Source organism: Miscanthus floridulus, chromosome 6 (assembly GCF_019320115.1).
Source record: "Miscanthus floridulus cultivar M001 chromosome 6, ASM1932011v1, whole genome shotgun sequence".
NCBI lineage: Eukaryota > Viridiplantae > Streptophyta > Magnoliopsida > Poales > Poaceae > Miscanthus > Miscanthus floridulus.
Window position 1 is genome coordinate 78785365 of NC_089585.1, and position 18383 is coordinate 78803747.

Sequence of the window (18383 nt, forward strand, 5' to 3'; positions counted from 1 at the left end):
AGGAAAATGGTGCTGGGAATGGACCATCCCCATCTATCTATCTATCAGTCTCCTGTTGCTGACGTGTGCAAATATGGCCTGACCTTTGTCGTTGGGCCTGTGGAAGCCCAAAAGTTTATCCGGCCCGGTCAAGAGAACAGTCCAGGACGACTTTTTATGCTGGATCACCTATTTGCATTTCAAACACTATCACGGCATGTTTCAAAAGAAAAATGAAGTCAGAGATGTCTCTCCGATAAAAGTGAAGTCAGATGCGAGGGAAGATATATAAAGAAATATACTAGTGGGTGGTGAAATGAAGTCTAATGAACGCGCACTCATTTGTCATTTCTGTACTTTTCTGAATGAACAACCCATTTCGTAAGACCTCCCTCCTTTTCCGAGCCAGGAATCCAACTATAATAAATCACACATCTCTGTACACACAGATTTTGACACGAAATATATATTTAGCTATTCGTGGCCGACAAGAGCCTGTGCGCGAGGAACGCGCCGAGCGCGAACCCGGCGACGGCCGCGGCGACCATCTGCCCCTTGCCGCCGAGGGCCTCTGCCCACGTCGTCGCCTCCGCCCGCGCCGCGCACTCCTCCTTGGCCTCGATCAGCCTCGCCATCACCATGTCGGTCCCGGAGACCGGCTGCTTGGGCACGGTGAGGGACAGCACGGTGCCGTCGAAGCGGCCGGCGACCCCCTCGAGGTTGGCCGTCTGCGGCAGCTGGAACGCCTTGTGGAACCGCACGTACCCGGCGGGACGCTCGCCGCGGACCGTCAGCCGGCCGCCGCAGTCCACCTGAACCTTGAAGTCCTCCTTCTTGAACCCTTCATCATCTCATCTCATGAGGCCTGATGGCATGCAGACGCGATCGATCGAACGTGGAGTAATTACCTGGGAGATTGAGGCGAATGATGTAGCTATTGGCGCCGTCGTGCCACTCGAGCTTGGGGTCGATGTCGGCAACGCCACCGCAGGCCTCTGGCGCCGCGGCTGCGCCGCCCTTGGCTGGTCCCTTCGGCTTGCAGCTGGCCATGAATTGCGCTTGATCTGATCTGGAAGCCGGGCGCTCTGGTGATCGATCCGTCGATGGATCGGATGGTGGTGATCGAGCTGCTGCCGCTAGCTAGAGCTGATTAGTCGTATTACCGCACAGGAGTCCAAGGCCCAACGATCGTTAGGTTAGCTTATATAGTACGTAGCGGCACCACTGTAGGTGTCTGTTTTGTTTTGTGTGTTTTGTTGGTTATTCCAAACTTTTCTTCAAAGTACACGTTGCAGCAGAAAATCGAGTTTGTCGTCGACGTCTGGGTAAAGGCTAGGGATCTCTAGCGGCCGGTGCCTTGCTTTCGGCACCCATGCGGTACGCTACTCAATGCAAACCCTCGTCTCAAGAAAACACAAGTGTATCGCTCGTTACCGAGGGAAAGAAAAAGAAAGCAAAAATTCAGGTTTTTTTCCCCCACCTGGCCGGGTACGATCTAGCGGAATTGTTAGCCTTATATAAACATCTTTTATAACTGGTTTACTACTCTATTCGTTCCAAATTATAAGTAGTTCTAGTTTAAGTGTCAAACTTCTATAATTTGAATCAAGTTTATAAAAAATACACAAACATCTAAAACATCGTAGAAGATTCATCATATATACAATAAAACATATTTTGATAGTGTATTTTTATTTAGGGTAAAGTACATTTATTAACCTCCAAGTTGTGCCCAGTCCGATTTTCAAACTTTAACTACAGAACAGGGTAACATATACCGTCCAACTATCGAAATCAAATAAATTTGGTCAACTCACTAGTTTTAGAGGTAGTTTTCTATATTCTAAAAATTATAAAAAATTGATTTGATCTCTAAGTCATAACTAATTTATTTTAAACCACAAAAATCTGAAACTAGTAACATTTTTTCTAAAAATATTATTTGCCTATTTGGAACTGGTTTATTTATTTTCCTATTGGTTTATTGCTTGTAGTCATGCTCATTATTTATTTATACAAATAAGATTTTTTTGTGAGCGTGTCATTATGACACGTGTTTCATTAAGTAGAAGTAGAATGCCAAGGTTACACCAATCTGAAGCAATCCTTAGATTGACGAGGAAGGACGGAACAATGACGGTAGACGCGTGAACCAATGGTGATCCAGGGATTACCGTTAAACCCACACAACAGCAAGACCAACAAGAAAAAGCAGGGGAAAAGGACCCTCCGCCTCAAGCCTAACCGATCGGACCTGATGACAGAATACAACATATATAAACGTTGGGTTGCTAACATATGTGAAACATCTAGTTTGGTTTTGATGAATTGATGAAACCCTAAGTGCTAACCTATTACTCTAGTGATTATGAGATAGGTAGCACATTTCAAGTGATGGAGCAATTGGTGATGATCATGATGAGGATGATGGTGGAGGCCATGAAGATGATCAAGTGCTCGGCTTGGAAAAAGAAGAAAGAGAAAAACAAAATGGGCTCAAGGCAAATGTGAAATCCATAGGGCCATTTTGTTTTAGTGATCAAGACACCTAGTGGGTGTGATCATATTTAAGATAGATAGCCGTACTATTAAGAGGGGTAAAACTCGCATCGAAATACGGTTATCAAAGTACCACTAGATGTTCTAATTCATTTCATATGCATTTAGATTCTAGTGGAGTGCTAACACCCTTGAAAATTTTTGTGAAAATATGCTAACACACGTGCACAAGGAGATACACTTGGTGGTTAGCACATTTGATCAAGGCTGGAGAAGTTGGTGAAGTGAAGGAGGTATTTTCCTCTAACCGGACGCAGGTCACGCAGTGACCAGACTCGGGGTTCGGCGCGTCCGATCATCAGTGCAGTGAAGAGCGTGGCGTCGGTCTCTGACCGGACGCTGGCTGAAGAAGTGACCTGACACGACAAAAGTGCATCCAATCATGTATGACTTATGCTGATGCAAGCCGTTTCGCAAAAAAGTGATGAGCGGACGCTGGTGTGCACCCGGTTGGTGCCGAATGGACGCGTCCGATCGCGTTTCGAGCGCTCTAGGAGCTCTCTGGAAATGATCTGACGCAACTCGACTCGGCGTATGGAGAAGTGATCGGTGCATCCGGTCGTTAACTGTTGGCGCACGGGATTTTGTTGATCTAACGCGGGGCTGGCGCGTCCAGTCTCTGTATCGACGTGTCCGGACTTTCTTTAACTTTAGCGTGGGAAGTTTTCGACCGTTGAGATCGGGTGGCACAAGTTTGAAGAGGAGGACACGTGGCAATCATCCGATGACCAGACACTGGGGCTGTGCGTCTGGTCAGGCGGACCTACATGTCCGGTCACCCCGAGTTGGGCTACAGTGAGGAGCCCAACGGCTCTATTTCATGGGTCCTCCTATTTAAGCCCCTTGGCCGGCTCAAGCTCACTCTCTTGGCCATTTGCATTGACATAGCAACCTTGTGAGCTTAGTTAAAGCCCTCCCACTCATCTCCATCATTGATTCATCATCTTTATGAGATTGGGAGTGAATCCATGTGCATTGCTTGAGTGATTGCATCTAGAGACACTTGGTGATTGTGTTTCGCTGCGGGATTCGCTTCTTTCTCTTGGTGGTTGCCACCACCTAGATGGCTTGGTGCAGCGAGGATTATCAAGCGGAGGAAGGTGATTGTCTCTGGCTCCAATCATGATGATTGTGAGGGGTTCTTGACCTTTTCCTGGCAGAGAGCCAAAAGGTACTCTAGTCAATTGCTCGTGGCTTATGTGATCCTTATCTTGTGTTGGTTGTGCGGCACCCGATTGTGGGTTTAGTGTGTGATGCCAATTAGCGCGTGAGCCTCCAAGTGAGTGTATCATCACAATGGGGACTAGCTTGCCGGTAAGCAAGTGAACCTCGGTGAAAAATCTTGTGTCATCTTGTCCCAAGGATTTCATTGGTTATTTTGTGATTGATTGATTGATCATCGCTTGCCTCATTGGTATAATCTCACTATCTCACCCTTGTATTTACATTCTTAGTGTAGCTAAGCTCTTTAGTGTAATTAGTTTTGAGAGCTAGCTTATGTCGGATCTAGTGGTTAGTGAGGTTCTTTAGTTAGTCTTTGAGAGCTCACATACTTAGTGGTAGTGACATAGCCTCTTGTGTGGACTAGAGATCATAGTGATTAGAATTGTGGATAGAAGGCTTGCATTTTGAGTAGGCTCACGCAACACTCGCTTCGCTTCATAATTGTCTAACCACCTTGTTAAGTGTTGTTGTAAAATTTTTTATAGGCTATTTACCCCCTCTAGCCATCAGGACCTTTCAACATGTGATGAAGACGCGGTGGCAAAGTATCCGCCAAGAGGAGACGACCAACATCCAGTAGCACGGACAAATAAGATTCAAATAGTTTTAATACACTACGTGAAAAACGGTTTGTAGCAACGGGAGAAATTCTTTGTAGGGGCGGCTGATGATGGAGCCACCCCTACAGTGGCGTGCTTGGGAGCCACGACACCAGCCGCCCCTACAAATGGAACAGCATGGGCGACTGGTGATACGAGTCGCCCCTATAAATGGGTCGGATTTGTAGGGGCGGCTCACTCACCAGCCGCCCCCGGTGTTGCTATTTGTAGGGGCGGTTGGTGATTGAGTCACCCCTACAAATGCCCTGTGTATAAATACCTGTGATTTGTAGGGGTGGCTCAATCACCAGCCGTCCCTATAAATGACCCACATATAAAACAAACTGCATCACCTTCTTCCTCCTCGGGTCACTCACTTCAACCCATGAAAGAAAGGTGGGGAGGCCTTGGGCACCTCCCAAAAATTGCTCTACTAAGGGGGAAGGTTTTGGTCTCATATCCTTTGATGGAGAGGTTGTAGAAGGTAAGAAAATGATATTCCACACTTTTTTTGAAGTTTTAATGGTTGATTAGTGAGTAATTAGACTTTTGCTTTTCTCTCTCTTCTATGGTGCTTGAGCTACTTATGAAGCAAATTAGACCAAAGTTTTGAATGTACTTGGGTAAATTAGGTAGGGGAACAAGATCATACCCTTATTTGGTCCATGTTTCTTGATTTTAGTGAATAATCAGTTAGTTTTATGGATGTTTCATGTGCATGTAGATCTAGATCTAGGGTTTAGTTTTTTTATTAATTTTGTTTTTGTAAATTTATGTTTGATGAAATTGAACTAGGGTTTGCATGAAAGATATTGGGTAAAATATAATTGTTGCTAATTGTTGTCTTTGAAATTGTTTATTGTAGTCAACAAATATGTATTTTAATTATTTATGGATAAATGGGCCATTAATTAATTTTCCTCTACCATGGTGTGTTTGTATGCTTCATGTAATTATATTTGATTTATATTCATATATATCTAAAGTATATATAATTATTCCCAAGTAATAATTAATTTGATTCATTTATATATATATATATATGAATAAGTAGTCCTTTAATATTTGTTTTGTTGTTGTTGTAAAAGATGGAGTACAGGAACTCTTAGATGTATGGTTCGTTAAGGTTCAAGGTAGGTTTTCATGAAGAGGTGGATAAATTTATTGAAGCCGCAAAGAAGTATGCAACGGTATTGATAGAGAATAAGGATATAATTATTTATCCCTATAAAGATTGTAAGAACCGTATGGCATGGATATATGTGACTATCATTAGATCACATTTGATTATACGAGGATTTATTGAGGACTACACAATGTGGATTCATCATGGTGAAACAGTTATTGTTAACGACGAGGATGAGGAGGAATACGATGACAAAACCCTAGAATTCCTGTCCCAATATTCAATAGAGCTTGATGCATGAATGGATCCCAAGTTTGGCAATGAACAAGGTGGTGATGCTGGTGGTTGGGATGGTAACGATGAAGGTGGTGCCAATAATGATGGTAGAGCACGTGTTGGGGATAAAGATGATTTGGAGGACATGATTCGAGTCCTTGGACTAGAGATTTTACTAAAGAGCCCAAAAGGTCTAAAAATTTTAGAAAGGGTGACAAAAGCATCGAAGGAGACTGTGTATGGTGTTGAAAAGGGTTGTCCGACACATTGGACTTTGCTACGTTTTGTGCTTGAGCTACTCATCCTGAAGGCTAAGTATGGGTGGTCAGACTGTAGTTTCAATGATATATTGCATCTCCTATCATGGGTGCTGCCACAACCAAACTCAGTTCCCGCCAACACATACCAAGCAAAGAAGGTCATAAGTCCATTGACAATGAGGGTTGAAAAAATCCATGCATGCCCCAACCACTGTATACTTTTTTGTGACGAAACGTTCAAGTCACTGGATAAATGTCCCCGATATGGGGCCAGCCGGTACAAGAACAATGAACTTTATGGTGGGGACGAAGCATCCATAGGGAAAAAGAGAAATAAGAAGGGTACAAAAAAGGTGTTACAAGAATCTCAGCTCTCAAAGGACACTCCATTTGGCAACGATGCAAAGCAGAGAAGAATTCCTGCCTTGGTAATGTGGTGCCTGCCAGTGACCGACCGCTTGAGATGTATCTTTCTAAACCCTAAAGAAGCCGCACTCATGACATGGTGGGATGATGAGCGCAAGGTGGATGATGATAAGATTACACATCTAGTTGATTGTAGTCAGTGGCAAAGGTTCAATGAGAAGCACAAAGAATTCAGCGATGACCCAAGGAATGTACGGTTTGGCTTTAGCACTGATGGAATGAATCCCTTCAATGAGAGGATGAGCAACCATAGCACTTGGCCAGTGATCTTGACCATGTACAACATCCCAATGTGGTTGTGTTAGAAGAGAAAGTACCTTCTTCTCACTATTCTTATTTCTGGCCCTAAACAACCAGGCATTGATATAGACGTGTTCCTCGAGCCATTCATGCAAAAAATGAAGAGGCTATGGAGGCATGGGGAGCCGATGTACGATGTGTTCTAAAAGGAGGACTTCATATGTAGAGCAATAATATTTGTTACTACCAATGATTACCCCACGTTGTTTGCTTTGTCTGGACATATCAAAGGGAAGACATGATGCTTGGTTTGCTTAGATGGTACTACATGGGTGTACCTAGATGCATCCAAGAAGATAGTTTATCTAAGGAACCGATGCTTCTTAAAGATAAGTCACAAGTACCACAACAAATTGTTCTTTAGATTTTATAACAACACCCTGGAGATTGAACCCCCTCCGGAGAGACGTCATAACGGAGAACACGTGTACACAATGGTGAAAAACATATGCATCCTCTATGGAAAGAAGAATTCGGATGGGACGAACAGAGATAGAAGCACATCTCCTATCGAAGGCGTACCTTTCAAGAAACAATCGATCTTCTTTCAGTATCTGCCTTATTGGCTAGACTTGGAGGTTGGTCATGCCATTGATGCTATAAACATGCAGAAGAATGTCTTTGAGAGTCTCATTGCTACCTTGATGGACATAGGCAAGTCGAAGGATGGTCTGAAATCACAGAAAGACATGGTGCAGCTAAACGTGATGCCACAGCTTCATCTAGTACCTGAGGCTAATGGAAAATACACTCTGCCCATGTCGTGCTTCAACCTAACACCAGACAAGAAGAGAGCTATATGCACTTTCCTGAGGGGGGTCAAAGTTCTGACTGGGTTTTTAGCGAATGTAAAGAAGCTAGTGTCGATAAAGGACTTGTCAATAACACACTGTAAGGCTCACATTGTCATGTGATGCTACAGTGTTTCTACCTATTGCAATCAGGGCTATAAAGCCAGAGTTCTTAAAAATGGCCATCACCCGCATGTGCTACTTCTTTTTGAAGATCTCATAGAAGACAACTAGCAAGCAAGAGCTGAGTAACCTACATGAATTTGTGATGGAGACACAAAATCAACTAGAGATGTGTTTACCTCCTGCTTTTTTTGATATAATGCCACATCTCATGATTCACATGGTTCATCAGATACAGGCGTTGGGCCCTTGCTACTTGCATGAAATGTGGTCCTACGAGCAGTTCATGTCGGTTCTAAGTCGATACATGCATAATTGAGCATACCCAGAGGGCTCTATGATAGAGGGTTACAGTACTAAAGAAGTCATCGAGTGCTGTCAAGAGTACCTAAAAGTACAGAAAGGGATTGGTAAACCCGATTCTCATCACAAGGGTAGGCTGGCTAGGAAGGGCACCAGTGGTAGAAAAATGTCCATCGACCATGATTACAAAGAGGTGAGTCAGGCATATTACAGTGTCTTGCAGAGTACACAACTGATGCAACCATACATTGATGAACACTTGGATATCATTATGGCAGAGAGAAATGGTCGTTTGGATGATTGGGTCATGAAATAGCACAGGCAATGACCAACTACATGGTTGAAGGACCAAAACATACCGCATGGAGAAACCATAGACTCTATTACCATTAGTAGGTTGGCAGAGGGGCCATCGAGACAAGTGGCATCTTGGAATGCTTATGATATCAATGGGTATACGTACTATACCCACGCAAAGGATAGTAAATATGTGAACCAAAACAGTGGTGTTTGAATAGAGGCTCTCGATGGATTGGGGCAAAAGATCCAATACTTTGGCATTATTAAAAAGATATGAGAACTTGACTATGGAAGGGATATAACGGTGGCTCTGTTTCGATGCCGCTGGATCAAACAACACCAACTGAAAGAGATTGGATTGAGAGTCCTGGACGTCGAAAATCTAGGCTACCAAGATGACCCTTGGGTGCTCGCTTCACGTGTCGCATAAGTTTTCTATATGTTCGACCCACAAAGTAACCTCCCTCCAAAAAAAGACAAAGCACGTGGTTGCCTCCGAGAAACAGCACATTATCAGAGTTAATGGCGTGGACGATGTTGAAGCTTACAATAACTACGATGAGATGCTGCTATTCATAGACTTTCCTAAGAAGATCAGTGTTTTGGAAAAGAACCTACCCAAAGACATATTGTCATGGGAACAAAAAGGTGTCAAGGGAAAAGTCGTTACAGCGGGCTAGCTAGTTGTTGAACGTGGAGTGCTTGTGTAAGTGTGTGTTTGTAAGACTTCATTTATGCATGCATGTGAGACTATATATTTATGTATGTGTGTAAGACCATATATCTATATATGTGTGTGAGACTATCCTTTGCAATATCTAGATGAATCTATTTCAACATCCACTCATCATCTTTACAGCTGAATTCATTTAGTGGTTGAAAATCAGGTTTGAAGCTATCATTTTCTGAAATTCAAAATGTGAACTGTTCAAATTTTGTAAAATAAAAAGATGACCAAAATAAAAGTTGTAGATAGTGATGTGTTCAACAACTTTTATATTCATCACCTTTACAGCTGAAATCATTTAGTGATTGAAAATCAGGTTTGAAACTGTCATTTTCTAAAATTCAAAATTTGAACTGTTCAAATTTTGTCTAATAAAAAGATGACCAAAATAAAAGTTATAGATAGTGATGTGTTCAACAACTTTTATATTCATAACATTTACAGCTGAAATCATTTATTAGTTCAAAATTAGGTTTAAAGTTGTTATTTTCTGAAATTCAGATTTGAATTGTTTAAAATTAGTGACAAAGATGGATGACTATACTAAAATGATAGAGCATGATTTTAAAAAATTTTAGGAAAAAAAACTATCGCATTTGGAGTTAGTATAAGGAAAAAAACTAGTTACAAGTTTCAGCCACAGATTAAAAAGAGAAATCACACTTGTTCATCATTGATCATCATGAACATTTGTGATTTTTCTTTTGAATCTCTGGGTAAAATTTGTAACTAGTCTTTCTCCCTTATACTAACTTTAAATGTGATGGTTTTTTTCTAAAATTTTCTAAAATCATGCCCTATCAAGTTACTGTGTTGATTTGGTCATTCTTTTCGTTTGACAAAGTTTGAACAATTCAATTTTTTAAATTTAAAAAAATGACAAGTTCTAACAAGATTTTAAAATACTAAATGATTTCAGCTGAAAAAATGATGAATACCAAAGTTGTATAACTTATCAAGATCTATAACTTTATTTTGGTCATTTCTTCGTCTACAAAAGTGATAATAAACATTGTTCACAAATCAACATGTCTCTCGTATAGTTTATGAAACTATGAGTGATATGTAGGATTTATGAACAATGTTTACTAACACTTTGTTAAATAAGAAAATGATCAAAATAAAAGTTGTAGATTGTGATGAGTTCAACAACTTTTATGTTCATGACTTTTCTAGTTGAAATCATTTAAGGTTTCAAAATCTTGTTTGAAGTTACCATTTATTAAAATTTCAAAATTTGAAACTATTCAAATTTAGTCAAATGAAAAGATGACCAAAATAAAAGTTAGTAGATAGTGATTGTATTCAACAACTTTTATGTTCATGACTTTCTTATTTAAAATCATTTAAGATTTCAAAATCTTGTTTGAAGTTGCCATTTATTGAAATTCAAAATTTGAACTTTTCAAATTTTGTCAAATGAAAAGATGACAAGAATATAAGTTATACATCTTGATGAGTTCTACAACTTTGATGTTTACAAAATTTTCATTTGAGGTCATTTCGTGTGCTAAAATTCTATTAGTTATTTTAAAATTCAAATTTTCAATTTTAAAATATTGTTTTTATGAAGAAGAAAATATAGAATTATATCTATATATCTAATAAAATTGTTCATATATACATATATTTATATATATAGAATAATAAAAAAACTAATATATAAATTTACATTGTGTTCTTTATATATGAAGGAATTACAGAATCAGTAATTAAAATAAATTAAAAAATATTTGTAGGGGCGGCTAACTCAGGAGTCGTCCCTACAAATGAACTCACTCCGGTATATAAACTAGAGCCCACGAGCAGGTAGAATTTTTTATAAGTCCGGACGCTATTCTCCTCCACAACGTCAGTAGGCTGCCGTCTCTATGCCCTACCTCCGTCGCCTCTGTGCCCTACCTCCACCGCCTTCATGCCCTACCTCCGTCGCGCCGTACCTCCCCCGATCCACCTCTAACCCCTGGTCTGTCTCCTGCCCTACGCGCCGCTGTTCCCCCCAGAAGCTAGGGTTTCCACCGTCGTTCCCCTTCCCATGGTAGCTAGGGTTTCCGCTGCCGGTGCCCGTGCTCCCTCCCCTTGGCAGCCCTGGTGCCAATGCGCTCTCCCTCCGCCGCCTCTGTGCCCTACCTCCACCGCCTCTGTGCCCTAAATCCGTCGCGCCGTACCTCCCCCGATCTGCCTCCAACCGAGTAACCGAGGAGAGGTCCACACCCACTGCAATAGCTCCGCATCTGGATCTCAGCCTCATCGCCGTCGTGCGCGCCCACCGTCTACCAGTCTGCAGCACCGACTCCTACCACCGTCTTCGCCTTCATCGGCATCTTCTAGTGGCAGCAGCAAGGGAAGGGAAGGAACTCTATTCTGGTCATGGCTGTGTCTTCTCTCCCGAGTCGAGTCCTCATCGGATCTGGTACGTACTGCTCCTCGCTTCCGTATCATACATACCACGCCATGCTCCTCAATTCTGTTTTCAATTTTAATAACTCGACCTGACTTGATCCATGGTCTATGCTTTCCTACTGTTTGTTTAGATTTATGGCAGCCGTTTCAAATTTTAAATACTTGACTTAGACCTTCGCTCGATCCATGCTCCACACTTCTGTATGTTTTGTTTAGATTCATAGAACAAATGAGATTTTTTTGACGGAGTGAGTAGTGTATGTTCGTAGCAATTTAGAGGAGGAGAACAACATGCTATTGTGCGTGGGATGTTTAGTGTTTATTATCCACCACTTTAGTTGTTTGTTTAGAATGGTGTTTAATTTCTTAAGTTCTAATGCACTGTCCACGATTAAATATAAACAGTTGATGAGATATTGAATTCAACGATGCAGTGGTACTATTTTAGTACATAAGATTAGACTAACGAACCCTATCAGAAGCATGTATTACACATTTTGATCCACCGCCATATAAAGTATATAAAGTTTGCCAAGGTACATACAAAAGCATATGCACATAATCCTGCTGTAAAAATAGTGAACAGAAAAAAAGTTGATGAGCTCTCACCAATTTAGGGATATGAAAACCAACTTGACCCACATCCATTGAAGGGGTCTTCTTCAAATTGTACCATGGAGTATAAACTACATCAATGTTATTGACTTTATTACCTGCACCAAAATGAAGAAATCATCACATGTGCCAGACTATAGCTTGTATAATATTCCACATTCTTGCAAGAAAACATAAAGCCAAAATCTATGATATAATATTGTCTCTTTGTAGTTTGTCCAACCTTGAATGGAATTAGCTTTGACAAGCTATGCACAGTCTTCCAGCAAACCCTCACTCATGTCATCCATTGTTTGACCTTTATTCAATCTCACATATACATGTGCAGAGGACATCTTATCTACATGAAACATGTATTCACCAAAACCAGTTTAAGGTAAGAAGCACGATCCCTTAATTGTAGAACTTAATGAGGAAATGCAATGAACAAAACTCAACGATATGTACAAAAGGTGAACTTAATATAAACAGTAGAAAGCATTGACTATCCGACAATTATATAGACTAGTTGTCCAGCACAAAACATAGAGAAGAAATGATTTCACAGCCACTGGTAACCACTAAGGAGCACTGTTTACTAATGAATGTAGGCACACAAGTACACTACTGTATAATGATTAATGAGATGGATCTTTTCCCTGAGCACAATGACAGAAATTAGTGCATACTACCAGCAAAAAGATATGATGACAATAGAATGCCAAAAATTTACTAGCTCTTCATTGTTCTAGACCTGACAAAGTGACAACCAAGAAATTTAGATTAACTTCATCCTTTAGATAGAAAATGTCATTCCACAACAAAGATTTTTTTTACTTCTACCATTGTTTCTGCATCACCAACACTATATTATTATGGTGCTTCAGTCTTAAATTGCTTTCTAGATTGGTATGCTCGCTTGCTTCCATGCACCCATCTGGTTTGTCCTCCGCTGTTGCTTCTCTTGGTTCCATCGGCCGATGATGCAAACTATAGCAATCTGAGGTGGGTATTCTTCCTGTTGGTGCTTTTTTGTCTTCTTGTGTTATCTCATATCTTTCATCAAATCATGGGATACGTCCATTCTCAAGCAACTAGTTGTAGGCATGCCTACCTGATGGCTGGGATGGACGTGTCCCATGCTTCCATGGGAGCCATGAACTTGCCTCAGCAATTTGTGTTCTTATTTGCCACCTATGGATGATTGCAGTTAGTTTGCAAGATGATCATAAGTTAGTTTGCTAGTTAGCTGAGGCCTGTATTTTTTTGTGCCTATGATGTCCACCATTTTTTTGACTGAAGCTGATACAATTGTGAGATCCTTTTCATGTCTATGAAGATAACAATGCCTAGTTGAGTAATGGAATATGCACATTGATGACCTTGGACTTGTGAGGTACTGGAGCATTGTTTCTTCTATCTTCTGCTTATGCTTCTCATGGCTGTCATCAAACCATGTGAGACATCCATGCCCAAGCAACAGCTGGGCGGTTGTGATAATCTGATGGCTGGGCTGGATGTCTCTCATGGTTTCATGCCTGTCATGATCTTGATTTTCTACTATCTGTTTGAGGTTTGTTGCTGTCTATGTTTCTTAAGCTCCAAGTTCAAGGTCAAATGAAAAGGTAATTAAATCTGAGGCAAATCGATTGAACTAACCCTCATCTTATCAACATCTTATACTTGCTTTCATCGATCTGCATCTATCTATCTATCTTCGATCCATCCATCTAGCCTGCAAATGCAGCTAGTCTACAGGCTAGCCCTTGCATTGAGAGATATTTCACAACAACTCCCTGTGATGCCTACAATAGTTTTTCAGCCCCCATCTTCTTATTGCCTGTGCTGCCTGTGATGAACTGCCCTAGCTACATGTGATGCCTATGATGTACCCTAGCAGCATGTACCACTAGCCTATGATGCCATTTTTTAACCTGAGCACTGAGCATATGTCATTTTCTATGATTGTTACTGCCTATGATGCCTCTATTATGTTTCAACTGAGCATATGTCATTTTTGCCTACTATGGCAAAGATTTTCGAACAATGACCAGAAAGTGTTCATGGAGTCGGCTATAGCTGCCACCCCTACCAATGGATTGTGCTACTGTAATGTTTTGTTCCTTCAGTTCAAGAATATCAAATTGGGACTTCCTTTTTGCCTCCTATTCAATAGTGAAGCCATGTTTCAGCCTCATCATTCCATAGTGTCCTGGTTCCTCTAGTCTACTGACTGCTAGGTGAGCTGGCATTTTTCTTTTTTTTAATTTCTTGTAACACCAACAACACTATATATATTGGTGGCCATTTTTCTGTTGATGCAATGCAATGTACTATTGTTTTGGCAGTTTTCTCACGGTGCATGCATTCTTACATGTAAGACATATACCTGCTAAGAATTAGGCTTTTTATCCCTGAGACCAGCGATTTTGCTTTAGCATTTGAGGTATGTGTTAGTTCACTTGTTATGCCAGAATTAGAATTACAAGCAGCAAGTGCATTACTACATCAAAACACAATTATTTGATAAACAGTAAGGAACAGATATCGGGCACACAGGTGATATAGTATCGAAGTTAAATATTTGCATGCTTGTGGAATGTCCTAAAGCTAAACAGTAAGGCCAATAATCCTCCTCAACTATTTCTGTACTTGCCTGGCACTATACTAGTCGATCCAATTATTTTGATGCAACGTGCATGCTATTGGTTTTTAGTGACCGTCCGGGCACAGGTCCAATCAGGCGATGGAACTGGCTCATTACCAGTTGTACTTTACCTTAATACTATAGAAGCAAATCCTAGTTTAAAGCAATACAGTTGCTGGAATAAGCTTGCTTTGGGACAGTTCAAAGTAGTGTATCTATTTATATTGCATGAGCTGGAGAAATGATTTACCTTTCTATTGCTATGCTTCATTCTAAGGTGATAACTTGCGTTGCTTGTCTAGCCAATTGCCTCATTTGGTGTCTGTCATATGTGAGATATGGCTTGCTCGATAACCTTGCAGTTGACCTTAATATCATGACTAGAGTTGACCACTTTGTTTTACATACTTTTGCTGGCAATACCTCTGTCCTGTGATGATAGAAGGTAACAACCAATGGCTTGCAGTGCTGTAGTAATATTAGGCTATTCTAGTTCCAGATATGAAATTTTACCGGTGCTTAGTAATCTGATGACACAATTAGTTTTGTATGCAATTGCTAAGCTACAACTTGGGACTAAATTCCAAACATTATACTGCTCGACCAAATCACCACCTCACATGCTTGCCTAGAAAATACCAGTGAAGAGCACATTGTCTGATCTGCTCTATGATTTTTAGAATTTCTGATGTTGACACATTGCTAAGGTCCTCTAGAAATGCATTGAGCAGTCCCAAAATAGATATTATAATGTTTGTTCTAAATTGTGGTTTACATGAACTCTAAATTGTTCTAAATTTCTGCTTCTACCATTTGCACTCCCAGGCCCATTGCTCAAATTTAGATTTTGCAGCACCACTGTCAGCTCAACTATTTTTGGGTTGTAGTTCTCGGATAAAATGAAATGAAGAACAATGGATGTTTGTTTGATAGCCTTAGGGTTTGAGCACTTTAAAAGTTGTACACCAGCTTTGTCATTTCCGCAGAACATCATGTAGCTGGCTTCATCTATCAAGTGATTCCTACAATAGTTATTATTAGGAAGTTTTCACTGTTCCATGTTAGTAGTTGTGAAAAGCACATTTCATCATCAGTAGCTATTCTTTGGCAATTACTTTAATTCCTGCTCAATTCCAACTACTTGCAAGTTATTGGCTTACTATTAGTAGTACTGCTAGTACTATTGTTGTCTTACTACTACTCCAACTACTTCTACTACTTACTATTGTTGTCCTACTATTAATACTACTGCTGTCCTACTACTAGTACTACTGGTTGCTATTTTTCCTATGTGTTAAATCCCTGGTACTATACATTACTATGCATCCCTATGTATTAACTTGCTCTATGTTTGCTAAGCAGCTGTTGCTTTTTTTACCAAATCTCCTAGGACTCACCCAGGACTTGTTGTCCTATCTTTTGCCATCAGCTGCTGCTCTATGTTTGCTAAGTAGTTGTTGCTTTTTTTTTGCCAAATCTCCCCTCTCCTCTCCTCTCCTTTGTTTTTCCGATGATGAAATTATCCAAGTCCATACATTATATGGAATATGAGCTAATGATCAAGAACTTATGAGGAACTTGGCATCATTAGCACCCGCCCCTACATTACCTTCTCCTCTCTTCTCTGTTATGATGCCTTTATGCTCCAAGTTCATGATCAGATGATGATTGACATGTTTCTAAGGCCTCTACTACTGCTACTACTTGTTTTTTTGATAAATTGTTGTTTTATAGGACTACTTTGGTTTATAGACCTTTTTATTTCTTATACATTCTCACGTACCTAAAGCACACTTTCTTGCATCTATTAGAACAAAACATGAAATAATGTTGTGGACACCATACAGTGCAGCCCGATGCTCCGAGCATGATGAGCAACCAACCTATGATGAGCAAGCACTAGAGGACTAGCTTACTCAGGAGCAGTTTGATAACGAGTTAGAAAAGGATCTAGAAGTGATGCTTACTCAGGAGCAGTGTGACGAGGTGGAAGGGGGAGCAGAAGGAAGAGCAAGAGAGGCTGCTAAAGACAAAGAAGAAGAAGATGATGATGATGAGGACTCAGAAGAGGGATATGTAAGTCCTGAGGATCCTTTCCTATGTGAAGCCAGAAGGAGGCCAACGGAGGAAGATTTGGACAAGGATTTTGACCCGAACGAGGAGGTAGGGAAAAATCCTTAGCTTATAAATTTTGCTAAAGCTTTGGCTGTGTTATCTCTGCTAACACTTTGACCTGTCGTATATATAGGTCCCTCCTGAAACTCAAAAAAGACGACGTCGACGTCCGCAACATCTCGCTGGACAAGACGGAGTAGAGGAAAGGAGAGCAGAGGCAACAGCCACAGAGATGGACATTGAGGCCTCTGCTCCACAACCTTAAGACACAACCACGACTACCAAGCCTAAGAGGAAACTGAGGGGGTAGAAAAGCAAATCAATATCCAGATAAGGCATGCTATGTGATAACGGAGGTCGGGCCAGCAGGGGAGATCCTTGAGCCGAAGGAATTAAGAGGATGATTCTATAATGCGATCGGGGCCCTAGTAAGAGATAAATTAGACCCAGCAATCCTTAACTGGAAAGAGGTACCAGAGAAGAAAAAGGATGAACTATGGGATAGGCAGCTTGAGCTCAATTTTAGATTTTCGAAGGGTAAGCACGAACTGGTAAAAAATGCTTTCAGGATGATGGGAGAGTCATTCCAATGTTGGAGGTCGGAGCTCAACAAGAAGTATATCCAAAAGGGGTTAACTCCCTTCAACAAGTTCGGCAACATAACTCCTAGTCAATGGGAGGAGCTCGTGGCTCAGAAGACTTCACCGGAGGCATTGGAGCTCAGTGCCCATAACACCGAGCTGGCGAAGAGGAACAAACACCACCATCATCTAGGCCCCGATGGCTGCTATGCCAAGGAAGAGCAGTTTAGGAAGATGGACGAAGAGGCCACAGCTGCTGGGAATATCGATGTGACGAATTTGAAGGTACGCTCAAGGAATTGGATATATGCGAGGAGTATAGAATCATCCGACGGTAATCTTAAGTTTGATAAGCCGGAGACCCAAGAGGCAGTATCAAGGATACTGAAATATGCTGAAGACAAGGAGAAGGGCTCATTCAATCCTTCCAAAGAGAGGGACGAGCTTAGCCTTGGCTTGGGAAACAAGGAGCACACAGGCCGCACCAGAGGGCTAGGGAAAAGGACGACCTAGAAGCAAGGATTCGAAGAGGATAGGCACATGTACAAGAAACATGGCAGAGATCGAGAGACTAATCTTGAGCTCCAAGTGAAGGCTCTAGTTGCGAAGGCGCTGGAGGAGCAAGGACTGTCTACGGAGCCATGGATATTAATGACGCTGCCGGGAGAACTAGCATTAGTTGGTAGCCCTCCAAAAGTTCCTTAGCAGCCAAGGTTCCACTGCAACCACAACCCCCATCGATCGCATACGGGAACCAACTAGTTGCACCTTGGTGTTTCTCAGTGGCCTAGCAGAACATTGTGATGGAGGTGGCAACAGGTGTGGCACATCCTCCCGATGGCTTACACCACAATAATAAGATACCGCCGGACTACACTAGGGTCGAGGTGCATACCGTAAAGCCCGAGTTCATGCAGTGGAGGATAGACTACGCAACTCCTAAGGGGTTGGTGTTACTCGAAGACGTAATGGGGCAGTTCATCCTCTGGCACAAACTGAGACATTATATTGACTGCTTCTTCGCTTCATCCCCCTCTACCTAAATTTAGA

General features: G+C 41.4%; 1 protein-coding gene across 1 annotated transcript; it reads right to left on the reverse strand.

Annotated features, from left to right (window-relative positions):
* Positions 1–298: 298 nt before the first annotated feature.
* On the reverse strand, positions 299–1134 carry LOC136458428 (15.7 kDa heat shock protein, peroxisomal-like). Its single transcript, XM_066458364.1, has 2 exons — positions 888–1134; positions 299–820 (listed from the first exon to the last, which is right to left on the reverse strand). The coding sequence occupies exons 1-2, from the start codon at positions 1027–1029 to the stop codon at positions 450–452; spliced, it is 513 nt and encodes a 170-aa protein (XP_066314461.1). The 5' UTR covers positions 1030–1134; the 3' UTR covers positions 299–449.
* Between the last annotated feature and the right edge of the window lie 17249 nt (positions 1135–18383).

Coding starts and splice junctions, on each gene's coding strand:
- LOC136458428 (XM_066458364.1), bottom strand. CDS start 1,029: ATGGCCAGCTGCAAGCCGAAGGGACCAGCCAAGGGCGGCGCAGCCGCG. Junction 821..887: donor CATTCGCCTCAATCTCCCAG/GTAATTACTCCA, acceptor GAGATGATGAAG/GGTTCAAGAAGGAGGACTTC.